At 49.1% G+C, this 17,253-nt stretch overlaps 1 protein-coding gene across 2 annotated transcripts in view; it reads right to left on the bottom strand.

Annotated features, from left to right (window-relative positions):
• The window catches only part of TXNDC5 (thioredoxin domain containing 5), a 28,655-nt gene extending 20,723 nt beyond the window's left edge, over positions 1–7,932 (bottom strand). Inside the window, exons 1-2 of one of the 2 annotated variants that reach the window (XM_017526737.2) lie at positions 7,647–7,932; positions 2,388–2,537 (exon numbers count right to left, since the gene is read on the bottom strand). In XM_017526737.2, coding sequence (XP_017382226.1) covers positions 2,388–2,537; positions 7,647–7,900 — 404 coding nt within the window. In that variant the 5' untranslated portion in view covers positions 7,901–7,932. Of the gene's footprint in view, positions 1–2,387; positions 2,538–6,989; positions 7,250–7,646 lie in introns of those variants that run through there. The other variant, XM_017526739.2, reaches the window with a different exon arrangement.
• Positions 7,933–17,253: the final 9,321 nt, after the last annotated feature.

Genomic DNA, 17,253 nt, shown 5'->3' with positions numbered 1-17,253 from the left:
AGACTGTGGACAATACATTTCTATTGTTTCTGGCCGCCTGGTTTGTGAAACTTTGCGACAGCAGCCCAGGAAACTAACACAGGTGGTTTCCTCCTTCAGTCCTGCCCTGCTGTAATGATTCACAATGGCTCAACAGGAAGACCTTGAAACATTTTTCTGGGCACAGCCAGCCATCTCTAGGGAGCATGGGAACCCACACTCCCTTCCCCTCCAACCCGTTACTCCAGTGACACTTGCCAGGGAAGAATGACATGAAAGCTGATGTCCTGACACACACCTGGGCTCAGGCAGGTACAGCCATGGTCTGATTCAGGCCTCACAACCACTCTGTGGGATGGGTGCTCTCTCAGAGGAGTAAAAGCTCACCCAAGTCAATCTCCAGATGCCCCAATGTCACCACATTTCATATGGCACATTCCACCTCCTGCATTCTCTGGGGGAAAATCATCTGTTCTCAGGAACTTCTGCAGGGCAGTGATGGGCACAGAGGTTCCTTCCCAAACTGTGTTCAGAGTGGTGTAGACTCATTTTTGTTCTTTTCAATAACACAAAACTAGCCCATGGTTTACTTGGGGAGACCAGATCTTCTCATTAAAAATCTAAACACATGGTCCAACACGGGCCTTTTTAAGTTTGTGACTTTTTAAATATGTGCTGGGATTTGGGGAATATCATCTATGGAATGGCTGATATTGCAGCCTATAGTTGTTACGGCCAGGCTGAGGCGGAACTCTTCACTTCCTTCTCTGAAGCCCCATAACACATACCACTCTCAGCTCCCTCACAGGTCCTGTTGTCACCTTCCCTGTGACATGGTTTGTGGTACACACAGCCTCAGGCCACAGATTAAGGTTAGCAGGTTAAGAGTGGAAAGACACCACAGCCAGCCCACCCCTGCTGCCTCTGAACCTTGAAAGCAACAGGCTTTCAACAGGTACGCATTGACCTCCTCGCCCTCATCTCTGCTCACTACCTGCTTCTTTAGGATGTAATTGATCCGTACTTTAAAGGCAATGGTATGAAGCACTGAATACTGAAGGCTTTTACGTAGATACAGTTAGTAGACAATTTTATCTCCGTTGATCCGATTTAAAGTAAACCCAAATTATGGCACTTATATTAGCAAGCAGTCACTAAAGACCAAGAATTCCAGAGTCCTTTGAGGAAATGCCCACATTTCCAAATGGTAGGAAAAGCCTGACATGTATTGGGTGTGCTCAGATTGGTGTCTGCACACATACCATGTAAGTCCCATAACACTGTCTGGGGGATCACCTTACTTAGAGGTTAAAGATGAGGCCAGAGCTATGTGCTAAGTAAATGGTAGAGCTGGGATTTGACTGTGACTTCTAGGTTCAAGCCTAGGGCTCCCTCCACTTTTCCGCCTCCCAGGTTTGAAGATAAGCTCCAATTTTATGCTTTATTGATGGCCCCCTCTATTACTCAATTAAGCACTGAACTGTATTGAATTGACTTCATTCCTCAATTGAAACCAACAGCAACGGAGTGACTGTGGCAAACCCTCCACCTCCTTCAGAAACAGCGTCTTCTCTTTTTTCAAGAACGGCTTTTCCCTCCAATACCTGGCACAGGGTATGAGTGGGCATGTGTCTTGCTATAAGCTCCTCTTTCCCTGGCCACAGTGACTATTCCTGGAACGAACACTCCAGCCAAGCAGGCCCAGTCAGGAGTGGGCCCTTCCGTGCAAACAGAGATACAGGTCTAGAAAGACATCATCTCAAGGGAGACACAACAGAAACAGACCCCAGACCCCCAGAGCTGGGTCTCAGAGGTTCCTCCACAGCCTTTTAAACAGTCCTTTCTTTTTGTTTAGTAAGAGAACAATTCTATTTCTAGAACTGAGAACGTTTCAATTTCTACTTCTTATAACCAAAAAAAATTCTTAACTGTCAAGGAAGTAAGTATCATCGACTGTCAGACTCTATACTTCTTTCCAACAGAAACAGCCCTTGCGGGAGTTACACGGGAAGTGACTATAGGAAGGGTGTTTGAGAATAAGAGTCGCCGATAAAAGCAAGCCAGAATTGATGACAGTCTTTGCACACTGTGTAAAATGTACCAGGGAACATCCAGCATGCTGGGATCTCAGGGAGACCACCATTTTTGTCTTGCAAACGCATTCTCTTATAAATGTACCAGTGAACATTTTAAACCCAACACTGATGAATTAAAGGTTTTCCGGAGTACAAAAGGCATCTAAAATAGACACAGCATTAAATGCAATTTCTCCCTAATCATAGGGACTGCCTGCTTAAATTTAGTATCTCTTCACTCCTTAGAACTACAAAGGAAGTTACCAAAAGTTTAACTACGACTTTCGTTGCCAGGAACCATCTGGGAAGGGTGCCCCCTTCCTTCCGACTCACGTAGGGTATCCTCGCACCCCCTGGGCGGAGCACACGTCGGAGTTGGCTGTGCAGTCCACTTTAGCCACGTAGACTTTGGCATCTTCCATGCTGTTGTATTTGTCTCCCAGGTCATTCCAAGTCGGCTGCAGCCGCTGGCAGTGTCCACACCTGAAACAAAGCAAGAGTACAAGCACACTGAGTGCCAGGTCACAGGGTGGCCGGCCTGCACCCTCAGCCCTATTCAGGGGGCAATGGGGCTCTCAGCCCTTTCTTTATGCCATGGCAGATGGCAGCTCCTGGACCAGTACTCCAGGACCTCCCTCCCCTGCTCCCGCCCCTCCAGAGTCACTGCCCTGTTCTCAGCACTAAATCTCAGCATCGTCCCAACATTAAACTTAGCAAAGTGTTGTTCTGGACCTACTTGTTCTGGCCCTGCTGACCTCCCCCTTGACTTCCTTGCCTTGCAGCCTACTCCTGAGCCCTGCGCAGCACCTGCAGTGTTCCCAAAGACCTATAGCTTGGCTTGGCCCTGGGACCTGAGACACATTCTCTCTGACACTTCCTCCCAAAACTGCACCTAGCTAATTCTGTCTGCCCTTCAGGTTTGCTTTGGGTGCTGCTTCCTCCAGCAAGTCTGCCCTGACTCCCCAGGATGTTCAGTGCCCATCTCTTCTCCTGCCCTTCTGGAAAGCTCCTCTATGCCTCCCGTGGGCAGTAGCTTTGCACTTCCTGCTGTACCTGCTACTTTTATCAGTCAAGTCTCCTCCACCATGTAACCAAATAGCCACAAATACAAGGCAATCTCAAAACTTAACTGCAATTTTTTCCAATGAGAAGGAAAAAAAAGTTTGTGGCCACCTAAACTTCTAGGGTTGAAGTCAGCAAATGTCTGTTTTTAGTATTCATTGTGTGAATTCAGTTATGTACACATATTTTTAAATCGCCTATTATTTAAAATAGGATATTAATTAGGCTTCTTGCCACACTTCACATTTCATGAGGATATCAGCACCTTTCCCAACACTACATCTTCTTGAGTCATACAGCTGATCACAACTCTTCCTACGTTCTCAGGACAGTATATCTACAGTGCCGTATTCCAATTCTGAATGACACAGCCCTAGAAACTTTATCCCAAGTTTCAACTGCAATCCCACAGCATAATGACACATGGGCTTCTTTCTTTTTTAACATGGTATGTACACACTGATGCCTACAATGTAACCACTTTGCTGTATTGCTTTTTAAAATGTTTTTAAGAAACACTTGCTTATAAGAACACCAACACTTAGAATTGTGACCTCTTCCCCGAAATAATTTCTTAATAAAAACCTCTTTTTCTTTTCTGACAGATTACCTCAAAAACAAGAATTTAAGTTGGGTGCAGTGGCTCATGCCTGTAATCTCAGCACTTTGGAAGGCTGAGGCAGGAAAGCTGCTTGAACTCAGGAGTTCAAGGCTGCCTAGGCAACACAGCGAGACCCCATCTATAAAACATTTTTAAAAACTAGCCTGGTGTGGTGACACACACCTGCAGTCCTAGCTACTTGGGAAGCTGAGGCAGAAGGATCACTTGAGGCCAGAAGTTTGAGGCTGCAGTGAGCAATGATCACATCCCTGCACTCCAGCCTGGGTGACAGAGTGAGATTTTGCCTCATAAGAAGAAAAAAAGATTTAAAGGTAGCACTGAAAAAGCCTGCTTCAAGCTAATGTATCTTCCCTAAAGAGCACTTTCTTGGCCAACTAAGAAAATCCCTGCTTTATGAGACACTCAGCTACAAAAAGAAAAAAAAACAAAAACAAAAACCATAGTGAAACTACATGCAGATTTAACTTCTGTAGATTCAACAAAGTGAGTTTGACAAAGGTGTGTGTGAGAAGGAAACAAGAAAAAAAAAAGACAATTCCCACAGAACCCTGAAGGGGGTGCCAGCTGGGAGATGTGAGGGTTTTGTTCCTCAACTGGCTTAGTTGCTGCATGCTTCTCATGGCGTGAGGATCTACGCGACTGCAGTTTAAGTGTGACCTTACTACCTAAAGGCACAGGTTTGAGAACTAGTCCGTTTGGTATTTAACCAAAGAAGTCATGATAGTTCTAATGCTGGCGGAAATGCTGGCAGTGAGGACTTACTGACTGACTGGGGTAGTGTCCAACAAGATACCTTCCGAAGGGACTGTCAAGGGCAGTTCTGACCCTAGGAGGCTTTGATCAGAGATGCTCATTCTGGAACTTTAGAACTTCTCTGCAATCTTGATGAGGTTTGTTTTGCTTCTGTTGTTTTAGTGTGAAAACACAAGACTAGATTAAGAATGAGAATAAACAATAAATAAGTTTGTTGTGCACTAAGTCAAAACTGGGCATCCTGGGCCATCACCAAACTGGGCGTGCCCTTGCCCTGGCTGTGACGGGGCTACAGGTGCTATCTAGTCGGCACAGAACCCAGCTCTGAGACAGCCAGCTGCATTCGCAAGGTAGCCTGTGGCCAAGAACTAGAGCAAAGCTACCTGGTCCAAATCTTGACCTAATTGCCACCAGGTCTAGAGTGACTCACAAACTGGTCATACAGAAGCTGTGATCTGATGTTGGCACAAAATCTACAGCAGTAGGACAACGCTGCAGCTGCCAAGTTCCGGGCAAAAATACACAGATCAATGTTTTTGTTATAGGGGCCCCAGCCCTCTAATCACACATGGGCTTTCACCATTCCACAGCAACTGAAACTGGAGAAACATATGTGTGTGTTGAGGGGGAGTCCACTGAGTGTTCTATCTGAGCTCCAAACGCTCAGCTCACTACTCCAGGACCTGCCTCCCTCTCCTGCCCAGACCCCTCCAGAGAGACCACCCTGTTCTCAGCATTACACTCACCAAGGTGTTGTTCCAGCTATTGTGGGTCCTACTGGGTCTTGCCCCTGCTGACCCCCATCTGACCTGTCCGCCCCCTCAGCCTCCTTTCCTCAGACTCCTGAGCCTTACTGCAGTATCTCCAGTTTCTGAAAGGTCCCTCTCAAAAGTCCAACTTAATCACCACCATAGAAACCCACCTATCTCTGTTTAAATATTTGTAGTAGACTATGAAGCAGCCAACAAATAAAAACATAGTTACTTTTTCTGGGAGCATCCACCTAAATGTCTAATGCCACATACAATGAAAAAGGAATTTACTTAATACCAAGTGCCCTGACGTGCCAGTTTTCTCTCACTCAGCCCAGGACTAGCTGGTATTTATTGCAGAGTTTCTAAAATTAAAATCCCTTTGGCTGCAGAAACTTATTACATCTACATGTCAGTTTTTCTTTTTAAAAAGTACAGAACAGGCTGCGGTGGCTCATGCCTGTAATCTCAGCACTTTAGGAGGCCAAGGCAGAAGAACTGATTGAGGCCAGGAGTTTGAGACCACCCTGGGCAATATAGCGAGACTCTTGTTTCTATCAACTACAACAACAACAAAAATAAGCTCGGTGTGGTAACCTGCGCCTTAGTCACAGCCACTCCAGAGGCTGAGGCAGGAGGATCACTTGATCCCAGGAGTTAGAGGCTACAATGAGCTGCGATTGCACACCGCTGTGTTTCAGGCTGGGTAACAGAGCAAGATCACAGCTCTAAAAGAAACAAATAATGAAGAAAGAAAAAACCCAAGGACAGAATTATTCCACTCAAATGGGCTCCAATTAAGTAGTATATTTAATTGAAATCGTTGCTCTGAGAATACTCCTGTACAGAGAGAAAATATTAATATTGCCTGATTGTTTTATGTTACAAAGTAATTTCAACACCATTGGTAGTTCTAAAAATTCTAATCAGTTGGTTCCTGGGAATCTGAAACACAATGTACTTCATACAGTTAATAAACCCACACTGGCCCAAAAAGTTGATTTGACTCCAAATGCACTGAAACGCTAATAACAGCCTGAGTACAGGGGTTAAGAGAAAAACGTTTCTCCCAGTTTGGAAGGTACAATTTCTGAACTGGCCATTTTTCTTAGGGTACCTTTTCTCTATTCTTTCCTACATCCCTTTCCCAAATGAGCCTCTGCTGAGCTCTGGGGAAGAATACCAAGTTCTACAACAAGCACCTGCAGGCCATTCCAGCCTCTCAAAGGTCTTGAGTCCTAAAATTACAGCTTTCTGCCCTGGCCCGTAATCACTTCCCTTCCAAGGAGCATCCCGGCGCTGGCAGGAAAAGCAGTGCACGCGCTTGTGTGAATGACAGGAAGCCCTTCCGTGGGGCGAGTCCCAGGGTAGGGGTCTCTCAGGTCAGTAGTGAGGCCCACACCAAACCCCGCCCAGAGAACCAATGCAGGAGGGACCATCTGCTCAACGGAGGGGCTTTTCCGATCTCACACATAAACAAGTGACCTAGCCCCGAGAGAGCAGGGGGAGGTGAAAGGACACCCTGGAGTTGAGGACCAGTGGGCTCCGGCCACAGAGCAGAGAGCACGTCCACCCTGAGCTGCGGGGGGGGGGGGGGGGGGGCGGGGGGGGGGGGGGGGGGGGGGGGGGGGGGGAAGGTCCCAGAATTCGCACTGCTTTGGTCTTCCCGGAGTAGCTCGGCAACGCTCCTCTGCCTGGACCACTCCTTCCTATCCCGCAAAACACGCACAAAGTGGGCAAACACACTTTCCTGAGTTCCGTTTTTCAGTTAAAGCCTCTGGAAGGGGACGTGCCCCCCCGTCTGTGTCCCAGCCGACTCCGGTGGCCGCGGCAGCAGCAAGGCCGCTTCGGCGAGTGCACGTGGCCCACGGGCAGGCCGCGCGTCCGGCCGGCACAGGAAGTTTGGGGCGCAGGGCAGGGACCGCGGGGTGACATTTGGACTCCCGGCTCCCCGAAAAGGGGACGACCCCACATTCCCCACCCTTGGTGCCGAGGTGCAAAAGGTGGTTGAGCTCCGGAGCGCTGCGTGGGGCGGGCTTTTCCCAGCTGTCCCCTCGGGGACCGCCCCCTCCTCCCGCACCGCCCCGGCCGCCGAGCGCCACGTCAGCCGCGAGCGCCCGGCCGGCTGCGCCCACGCCCCCCGGCCAGGAGCCCGGAGTCCCGAGCCCTCGGTCACCTGCAGACCCAGGCTCCCGGCCCCGAGCCGCGGCGCCCGCGCCCCACACCCCCCAGCCGGGGCCCCGAGAACGCAGCGTCCCCGCGCTCCCGGCCCCGCGCCCGGAGCACGCACGCCCCTGGCCGGAGCCGTAGGCATCCACGTGGCCCCCGGCCCGGGACCCCCAGCCCGCGGCGCCCACGCGCCTCACGCCCCCCACACCCCCAAAGCGCCGAGTGAGGCGTTACCAGGGCGCGAAGAACATGACGAAGTGCGCGGCGCTCTGGATCCCGTGCGTGAACATGTCGGCCGTGTACAGGTGCTTGCTGTGCGGGTCCTGCCTGTCCCCTCCGTCCGCCGCAGGGGGCCCGTCCGCCGCCGCCTCCTGGGCCCGGGCTCTCCAACGCCCGCCGCCGCCATGGCCCAGCAGCAGCAGCAGCAGCGCGGTCAGGGCCGACGGCCGGGCCAGCGGCGGGAGGAGGCGTCCTGGGCGCCCGGGCATCGCGGCTGGGCTGGGCGCGCTCTCGCCGCGGCCGCCGGTCCTTTCGCAGCGCCCGCCCCGCGCCCCGCCCCGGAGAGGCCGCGCCCCTTCCTCTCCACGCCCGCCGGTACGCGCCGGCGCGCGCCCGCTACACGCCCGCAGCCCGGGTCAGCGCGCGGGCGGGGAAGGGCGGGCGCGAGGGGCCGAGTCCGGGAGAGCCTCCGAGACCCGCCCCCTGCGCTTCCCGCTAAGGGACCGCTCGCCCCCATCCCGGTGAACACCTGCGCCTCCGCAACCCAGGCCCTCGCCCCGTTCCCCAAGGGCCCGCTCCGCTCTGAGCGACGGCGAACACACGAAGGAACGATGAGGCCAGCGGGAAGCCACGGAGAGGCCGGTTAGCCTCAGCTAATCTCAGCTCACGCAAGCACCCCGGGACTTCAGGCCAAAGGAAGGAAACAGCTGCTGTCAGCAGAATGTAGGAAATCGGGCAAAAGACGGTGCGGTTTGCACCTGAATGAGTCAGATTCTTGGCCCGAGCTCAGCTGTGATTCTAGACCCGAGGTGAACCCCTTGCTGGTTACCCCTGCCCTGCATGAATGAATGAAGAGGAAAGATCAAAGTGGCCTCTTCTAGACAAGAAGGCTCTAGCAGGACTGGCTGGAGTCCTACTGTGCCCTAATTTATCCCGGTTACTAAAACGGATGACAGCATGCCTGCTCTGGCTGAACTCAGCCTTGTGGAATGGCCGGAAGGCATCCCCGCCCGGCACCTCATAACTCGCACCTGCACACACACCTTATAGCAGATGGTAATCGAAAGTTCCAGCCCTACCCCGGGGATCTGAGGCTAAATTAGGGAGAATCACCGGGTTGCTTTCCGGGATCCTGCCTGCTCTTTGATTATCCTCAATCCAGGAAGCCCCAGGTAGTTAACTCCCTGCTTGGCAACAGGGGAAGGGCCCACTGTGTCACCTGTCATTATTCTGCTCCTGCCTTAGGCCCAGGCACTTGTGAACCTTTAACCATGGGTTACCAAACACCAAAACCATCCATCTCCCTCCAAAGCCTGTTCTCCCAGCCACTTAAGCTTGAAACATGGAAGGCATCTTGCAGTGCTTGCTCTTTTCCCTTGTGTCTCAAAATTCAAACCTACCGTATTTCTTGCAAGCAGAATTTCCTTCCAGCATTCTAGGTGCTCATACCCTGAACGGAGCCTAAGCCTGGCCTATTGCAGTAGCTTCCTAAAAGTCTCTTTCATTCAGGTGGCTAGAAAATTAATTTTCCCAAAGCCTGCCTTTGAGCAAGACAGTTTGCTGCTTAAGCTTGGGACCAATACAGCACCACTGTCTCCATGGCCTTGGCCTATGGGGTGAAATACTGATTCCTAGGGCAGCCACTCAAGGCCTTCCGCGATGTGGTTGCATCATGCTTTGTGTCCCTGTGAAACTCACAACACTAGAAATCCAGGGATTCTCTCCAATAACTGTTACTGCCAAACTCTAATCCCTGTGTTCTCCAACACCTCATACATCCCAAACCCTTCCACGGTGCTGTTGGGAAATTCCCACAAGTATCACCATATACTCTTATAGCATCGGTGTCTTTCATTTTTAACTGAAACACAGTTCTGGGAGCCCTCTCAAGTGTGGCTGCTCGTTTTTCACACCTGGAGTCCCTCAGAGCCAGGAAGTAAGGCTAATGCCTTCCTGGTTCCCCATTGCTCCTTCCAAATCCTACAAAACCCTCAGCTCTCCTTAAATTGATGCCCCTGGGCATGGCACCCTCTGCCCTGCCAGTTCCGGTCACTTTTCCACATCACTGCTCCTCGTTCAGTGAAGACTTTGGTTCCTGGCTCACAGTGTTCCTGTCTGCCCCTTTCCTGTCTTTCATTCCGGGCATCTTCAGCATCCAGGTGGATGCTCCATCTATCTGTCCCTCCGTAACTCCTGCCCAAAAGGGAGACCCGAGCACTTGTCATCACCAGCATCTATGCCATCTCCAAACTCTGAAGTCAAGGCATCCCCTCTGCCCAGCACCTCCTCAACTTGCAATGTGCATGCTGAAGAAACCCATTTCTGCAACGCTTCTTCCTCATGATGATCTCTGAAATACCGACCCCACCATCTTCTACAATCACAATCCCCTCGCAGCCCCACAGACTGCTGTGTCTTCCCTTGCTTCTTGGCCAGGTGACAGCCCATGGAACTCAGCCTTCACTTCCTGCCCTGCTGCATTCTCCCCACAGATGCTGGTGAGCTTCGTCTCTGAGTTCCCTGTGCCTTCCACCAGGTAGCCAAACTCTGCTGGAGAAAAATTGCACAATCAGGCAGCACGTCTCCTTCACATTCATAAAAATAAGCCTTAAATTCCTCCTCACCCCTGCCCTAAAACTCACTACATCTTCCTAGGCAGTGTGCCGCCCCAGTCTCTGAGATGCTTCCATACTTCCACTGATGCTGCCCCTCCCCACCCCACCCTTTCAGTAACCATCCTGTCAGCTGCCAGCTTTATCTCATGTTTCTAAGAAAAGTGAAGTCAAAAGCATGAACTCCCTTATCCCTTCCCTGCCAAATCTGCACACCCCTGCACAGGCACCTTTCCCTCTGGCTACAAAGGAGCAAGTCAGTATCCCTGCCTAGCAAAGGCCAGTCCTCCAGAATAATGCCCCTCACACATATTCGGGTCCGAATTCCTGAAACATCTGATTGTTTATACGGAAGAAGACACTGCAGGTGTGATTAAATTAAGGGTCGGGAGCTGGAGAGATTCTCCTGGATTATCTCAGTGGGCCCTAAATGTGATCACAAGTGTCCTCCTAACGGAGACGCAGGAGAAAATTTGACTACACAGCAGGAGGCGATGTAACAAAAGCAGAAAGAGATCTGAAGATGTTACGCTGCTGGCTTGGAAGACCAAGGGGCCAAAAGCCAGGAAAAGCAGCTCTAGATGCTGGAAAAAAGCAAGGAAATAGAATCCCCCTCAGAGCCTTTGGAGGGACCTGCAGCTCTGAACAATTTATAGTCCAGTGCAACTGATTTTGGACTTCTGACCTCCAAAACTGTAAGAGAATAAATGTATGTGGTTTTATGCCACCCAGCATGTGGTGTTACGGCCTCCCTAGGAATAGGAATACGCTCTCCCTGCTGCATGCTCTTCAGTTCCCCTCTTTCTCTCCTGCACAAATTACTCATCACTTCTTCCTACCGGACTATTTTCATCAGTGTATAAGCAAGCTTTAGTGTCACCCAACTTAAACATTTTTAAATTTTTTACCCCCTGGTCCTCATGTACCCCCAGTTACTGTCCCAGTTCCTTAATTTTCCTTCACAGCAAAACTTCTTTCAAGAATTGGAAGGCTGGGCAAAGTGGCTCATGCCTGTAATCCCAGCACTTTGGGAGGCCAAGATGGGAGGATTGCTTGAGGTGAGGAGTTTGAGACCAACCTGAGCAATGTATTAATAACAAGACCCTGTCTCTACCAATTTTTTTTTTTTTTTAAATTTGCAGGGCTCAGCGTCACATGCCTATAGTCAAGCTACTCAGGAGGCTGAGGCAGAAGGATCGTTTGAGCCCAAGTGTTAGAGGCTGCAGTGAGTTATGATCATGCCACTGTACTCCAACCTGGGCAACAGTGTGACCCCATCTCAAAAAAAAAAAAAGAATTATCCATATTCCACTTTCCATTCATTCTTCAGCTCATGCCACTCTGACTCTCAAACCTGCCACACACACCAAGTCTTCTCTTCCTAAAGTCACTGAGGATGTCCACATTGACAGGTCAAATGAAAGTGACAGCCTTCAAGGAGCTGCACCCCCTTCTGACAGCAGCCCTAAAGGTGCGTGGCAAAGCCTCTCTTTGGAAGGTGTCCTCATCCCGGGGAGCACATGAGAACTGACATGGGAGGAACGGCTACTGAATGGGAAAATGCAGCTTTTGTTTTCCACCTCCAGAGGATAACACAAGACCCAAATGTGTTGTGACATTGTCAAGACAACCCCAGGACATTCAGAAACTGAAATGCCACCATTTGAACCACTTTAACAGGTGCATCCTGAGTTATTACTGGGCTAAAAGTGCTGCTTTCCGGCAGGTTCTGAAAGCGTTTACAGTCTGTTGTTCTAATTTGGTCAGAACACCCTGGTAGGTGCCTCTAAAGAAGAAAAACTGTTTTTCTCGATAAGCTCATGTGACCATTCAAATGTGATTGTTGAGAAGCAGGGGAGAAGCTAGAGGATTGCTCTCATCAGAGAAAATCTAAAGAAAAAGACCAAAGTGAGTTTCCAGGCTGGAGTCGCCCAGGGCGTAGAGCTATTTTCAGTGTATTGAAATGGTTAATGGAAAGTTCGTATTTAGTCACTTCTCACAAGCTCCTTGGGCAACACAGCCTGCTAAACAATAAGCACAAAAAACTCGTTATATTATAACAGATTCAGGTGTTTGGCAGATAAAAGCTTTCAAAATCCACATGGGATCTGTGGGGGCTCAGGGGTTGGGGTGGGTGGAGAATAAAGAGAGTTTCTTGTTGACTAGATCATGACCACTAACCTGAATGATCTGTGCTGTTTCTCAAAGTGCACCGAACACTCGCTCCAGCTCCCACGAGCTCATTCAGTCTGTGCAAATGCTGGCTCTTCTCCTTCACGCCCAGTCATTCTCCCAGCTCTTTCTCTGCTGGATGCTATTACAGGAGTTCTTGCTCCCAGAGTTCCCAGGTGCAGGGCCAATAGGCTGATCCAGAAGCTGGCGCTCACCACACCTGGGTTTAATAACAGGTGAGAAGACTTCTCCTCAAGGATGCACGTTGCTCACTGAGCCATTCTACTCCTCTCTCAGCTGTGCTGGCCTGTAGTGACGGCCTTGGCCATGGATCTGCGGCATTCCACACGGGCATGGGAACATACCTCTCATAGCACTTAGGGGCCAGCTCTTCATAGCTGCCTGAATTCCAGAACACTCTTCCAAGATCAGAATTCAGGAAAATGTTTACCCTACCTGGGGGTTCTCAATTCTGGCTGCATATTGTAATCACCTAGGTCTTGAAAGCAATACTGATGTCTCTGTCCTATTTCCTAGACCTGAGAAGCACCGGGATTAAAGGAGGCACAGCCAGGATCTCAGTCCCTGGTGCACCTGGGGAGGACTGAAGCAGGGCTCTGAGAACACAAATGTGGAGCAGACCACCAAAGGAATGCTGATGTTGGCTGGAAGTTAATAGGTGTTTTCTTTTTCTTTCTCTTTTCTTTCTTTCCTATTTTTTATTTTTATTTTTTTTTTTGAGACAGAATTTCATTCTTGTCGCCGAGGCTGGAGTGCAGTGGCGCAATCTCGGCTCACTGCAACCTCCACTTCCCAGGTTCAAGTGATTCTCTTGCCTCAACCTCCCGAGTAGCTGGGATTACAGGCTCCTGCCACCACGCCAAGCTAATTTTTGTATTTTGAGTAGAGATGGGGTTTCACCGTGTTGACCAGACTGATCTCAAACTCCTGACCTCATGATCCACCTGCCTCGGCAGCCTTCCAAAGTGCTGGAATTACAGATGTGAGGCACTGCGCCCGGCCTAATAGGTGTTTTCTGAAGAGAAGAGTTCTGACTGAGACATGTTTGAGGAACACTTGGTTTAAATGGAGAAAGAGAAGGCAGGAACAATGCCCAAATTAAGAACACAATGCTGCTCAAATTAGATCACAGTACTGCTACCACTGCTACCACCTTGACATGCAAATTCCTCCTGTCCCACCTCTGGTACAGGACACTGTATGTGACCACGGGAACCTCTGGAATTGCTCCCCTGCATGACGGAGCTTGCATGATTCTACTCCTTCGCAAAACTAGCTTCCAATGGAAGCCTCGCTACAGTAGGGCTCAATGGTCTGTGCTCTATCCTAACTTGCAGGGGTTAGGTAAGAGGCTCCCCAAATGTAGGAAAGGTGTCCAGTGAAACTGGGCAGCCTGAAAGAATGTCAACTGTTGATACACTGAGTCCTTTTTCTTTTTCTTTTTTTTTTTTTTTTTGAGACAGAGTTTTACTCTATTGCCTGGGCTGGAATGCAGTGGCACAATCATGACTCACTGCAACTTCTGTCTCCTGGATTCAAGTGATTCTCATGCTTCAGCCATTGGAGTAGCTGGGATTACAGGCGTGCACCGCCACACCAAGCTAACTTTTGTATTTTTAGTAGAAACAGGATTTCACTATTTTGGCCAGGCTGGTCTCGAACTCTTGGCCTCAAGTGATCTGCCCACCTCGGCCTCCCAAAGTGCTGTAATTACAGGCATGTGCCACCATGCCCAGTCAACACACTGTTTCTTGAAGACTGCTAAAGAACTGGTTGGCTGAAGTGCTGATGGAGGTAGAAAGAAAGAGATCCAAGTTTATACCCTACATGATTTCTCAGAGATTTTTATTTGTGATTGCACCTCTGAATCCCTGAAAGTATCCTATGCAGTGTTTTCCAGCTTACTTGATCGTGGACTCCTTTTTATTTGTGGTGTTTCTCGTGTTGTTAATCCTCTGTAAAACACTCTGTGAAGTGCTATATATAGAAGCTTGGGTCGTATTTCACATGGAAGGATCAGTGGTTTCCTTTGCTTATTATAGCTTCCTCATCTCCTCTTCCATCGTGTGCATTTAATTTCAAGAGAATTCACTCAACAAATATGTATTAGATCTAGTCTGTGCCAGGCACCTTTCTAGGTGCTGAGGATGAGCAATAACTGAAATAGACAAAAACCCTGGCCCTAATGGAACTTCCACTGTAGATGGGGAAACAGCCAATACATAAGATATAGAAGATAAATACTGTGTTAGCCAGTGGTAGATGCCCAGGAGAAAACATAAGGCAAGGAAGAGGGTATGAAGTGTCAAGGTTCAGATGGGATGTCAGGGTTTGGATAGATTTATCGGGGACATGTCTTTCAAGTAAAGATGTAAGGGAGTAACACATATGAATATCTGGCTCCAGCCGAGGGATCAGCAACTGCAAAGGACTAACATGGAATGAATAAGGAGGCAGTTCACCTGGGAGGCCGAGGTGGGTGGATCATGAGGTCAGGAGATTGACACCATCCTGGCCAACATAGTGAAACCCTGTCTCTACTATAAATACAAAAATTAGTTGGGTGTGGTGGCACACACCTGTGAGCTAAGGCAGGAGAATCACCTGAACCCAGGAGGTGGAGATTGCAGTAAGCCCAGATCATGCCACTGCACTCCAGCCTGGTGACAGAGCAAGACTTAGTCTCAAAAAANAAAAAAAAAAAAAAAAAAAAAAAAAAAAAAAAAAAAAAAAAAAAAAAAAAAAAAAAAAAAAAAGGCAGCTCAGAGTGAGAACACTGGATTTTCCGAATGAGAAGGGAAGTCATCAGAGGGTTTTCAGCTGAAACACAACAGCATCTGGCTTCCAATTATTTCTACAGCATGGCTCTGAGAGCCGTAGTGAGGAATGCAAAGCGGGTAAGGGTAGAAGCCAGGCGGCCAGTCAGAGAGCAGTTACAACCATCCCAGCACAAGATGCTGGTGACTCACGCCAGGGTGGAGGTGGGGGGTGATGAGAAGTAGGTTTCTTCTGATGTACGTGCCAACACGATTTGCTGACTGAGCAGATGTGGGATGAGGGTTGTGAGAGAAAGAGAGGAGTTGAGGATGATACTGAGTCATTTAGCCAGAGCGGCTAGGAGCACTGAGTTGTTATAATCTGAGATGGGAAGCAGGTTTTGGGAAAGAGTTGCTCAACGTTGAACATATTACATTGGGGAAGTCTGCAGATACACAGAGTGGGCAGATGGCTATTCAAGTCCAGGGCAGAGATGTGGGCCAGATGTAAATTTGAGAGTCATCAGCATGTAGAAGGTATTTAAAGTTCTGGGACAGGAGGAGATCCCTGTGGGAGTGAGGGCAGAGGAGGGAAGAGGTTTAAGGGCTGAGTCCTGGGGCATCTTGCTGTTTTGAAGACCAGGAGATTAGGAGGAATGGGAAAAAGAGACTGGCATGGAGCCATCAGGAAGGCAGGGAGAAAACCTGATGACTGTTGTCCACAGGCCCAGTGTAGAAATGTTTCGAAAGAGGGGAGGAAAAGCTGTTTTGAATCTGCTGCTACATCTTGATTTGCCCCAGACAATTCCAGTTTACACCTAGACATGGTCGAGTCATTACCAGCCATTCCCCCTCCCACTTGTCCCAGTTTGGATAGTACATTGACGGGGCATCCTGCTGACAGTTCAGGTGCCACGAGCTCTGCACACTCACCTTTGGATATGGAGACCTTGGTAATAGCAGTTTTGGTGGACAGATGGTAGCAAAAATCCACCTGGGGTGGCTTCGAGAGCGGGATGAAAGGAATTAGAAACTATGGACATAATTCTTTTGAGAACATCTCTCATAAAGCAAAGCAAAAGAATGCAATAGTAACTAAAGGACAGAGAAGGGCCCTGAGAGATTTTTTTTTTTTTTAACATGAAAGAAAAACCAAGGCATTTGATTGTTTGATGATCTGGAAAAGAAGGAAACATTGGATATCACAGGAGACAGAAGGGAGAATTTCTGGAGCAGTCCCCCGAGAGAGTCCAAGGAGCCCCAGTGGTTGCCTGTGATAACAGGATGTCAGGCACAGTGAGTGGGCTCAGATCCAGAGAGGTGTGTCCAGGTGGCTGATGGTGGGAGTTGGCCCTGTCCTTCTCCGGTGGCTTCTGTTCTCCACTGTATTAGAAAGCAGTAATCATGAGCTGACACTGAAGACAGGGGAAGTACTAGGGGTTTGGGGAGGGCAGTGAAGGTCTGAAATAGAGGTCAAGGTAAGAATGGGATGAAGGAGCCAGATAGTTTGGTATTAATGCCTGGTGGCCTTGAGGCCCCACTTGATGTCAATGTGACACACCTGGATTTTCTCCAGGTACGTTCTGCTGTGTGGTTCAGTCACACAACGAACAGACAGTTGGGTTTAGCCAGGCTTATGATGTAGCTAAGTGAGGAAACAAAGGCAGAGGCAGAGCAAGAGTGTATGTAGGGGAGAAATGATAATACTTGGCTATGGAATTTAAGCAGGGGAAATTAAAAAAACATTTCTCTTAAGAAGTTGTAATACTCAGCCATGTATGTACACAGTACACAAGTTTGTTACCGCTTAGATGTGTTGGTAATTTCCAGCGGGTCACATGACAGTTCATGTATTGAGAAGTCCTATTCCACGCCTTCCTCTCTATGTCTAACATGACCATGTAGCTCAGGCCTTCAACACCTCCTTCATGGAGTATGTCCACAGTGTCTTGGTCATGCCTCCTAATTCCACGTGCTCCCATCCAAACAATGTGCAATTGTTTGGCAAGGATCATCTTGAGACAACAGTTTTATCATCTCACTGCTCTGTCCCAAAATAAA

The sequence above is a fragment of the Cebus imitator genome, unplaced genomic scaffold, assembly GCF_001604975.1.
Source record: "Cebus imitator isolate Cc_AM_T3 unplaced genomic scaffold, Cebus_imitator-1.0 Scaffold43, whole genome shotgun sequence".
NCBI classification, from domain to species: Eukaryota; Metazoa; Chordata; class Mammalia; order Primates; family Cebidae; genus Cebus; species Cebus imitator.
Note: the sequence above shows the minus strand (reverse complement) of the source record. Positions and strands in the feature narration are given on the sequence as shown.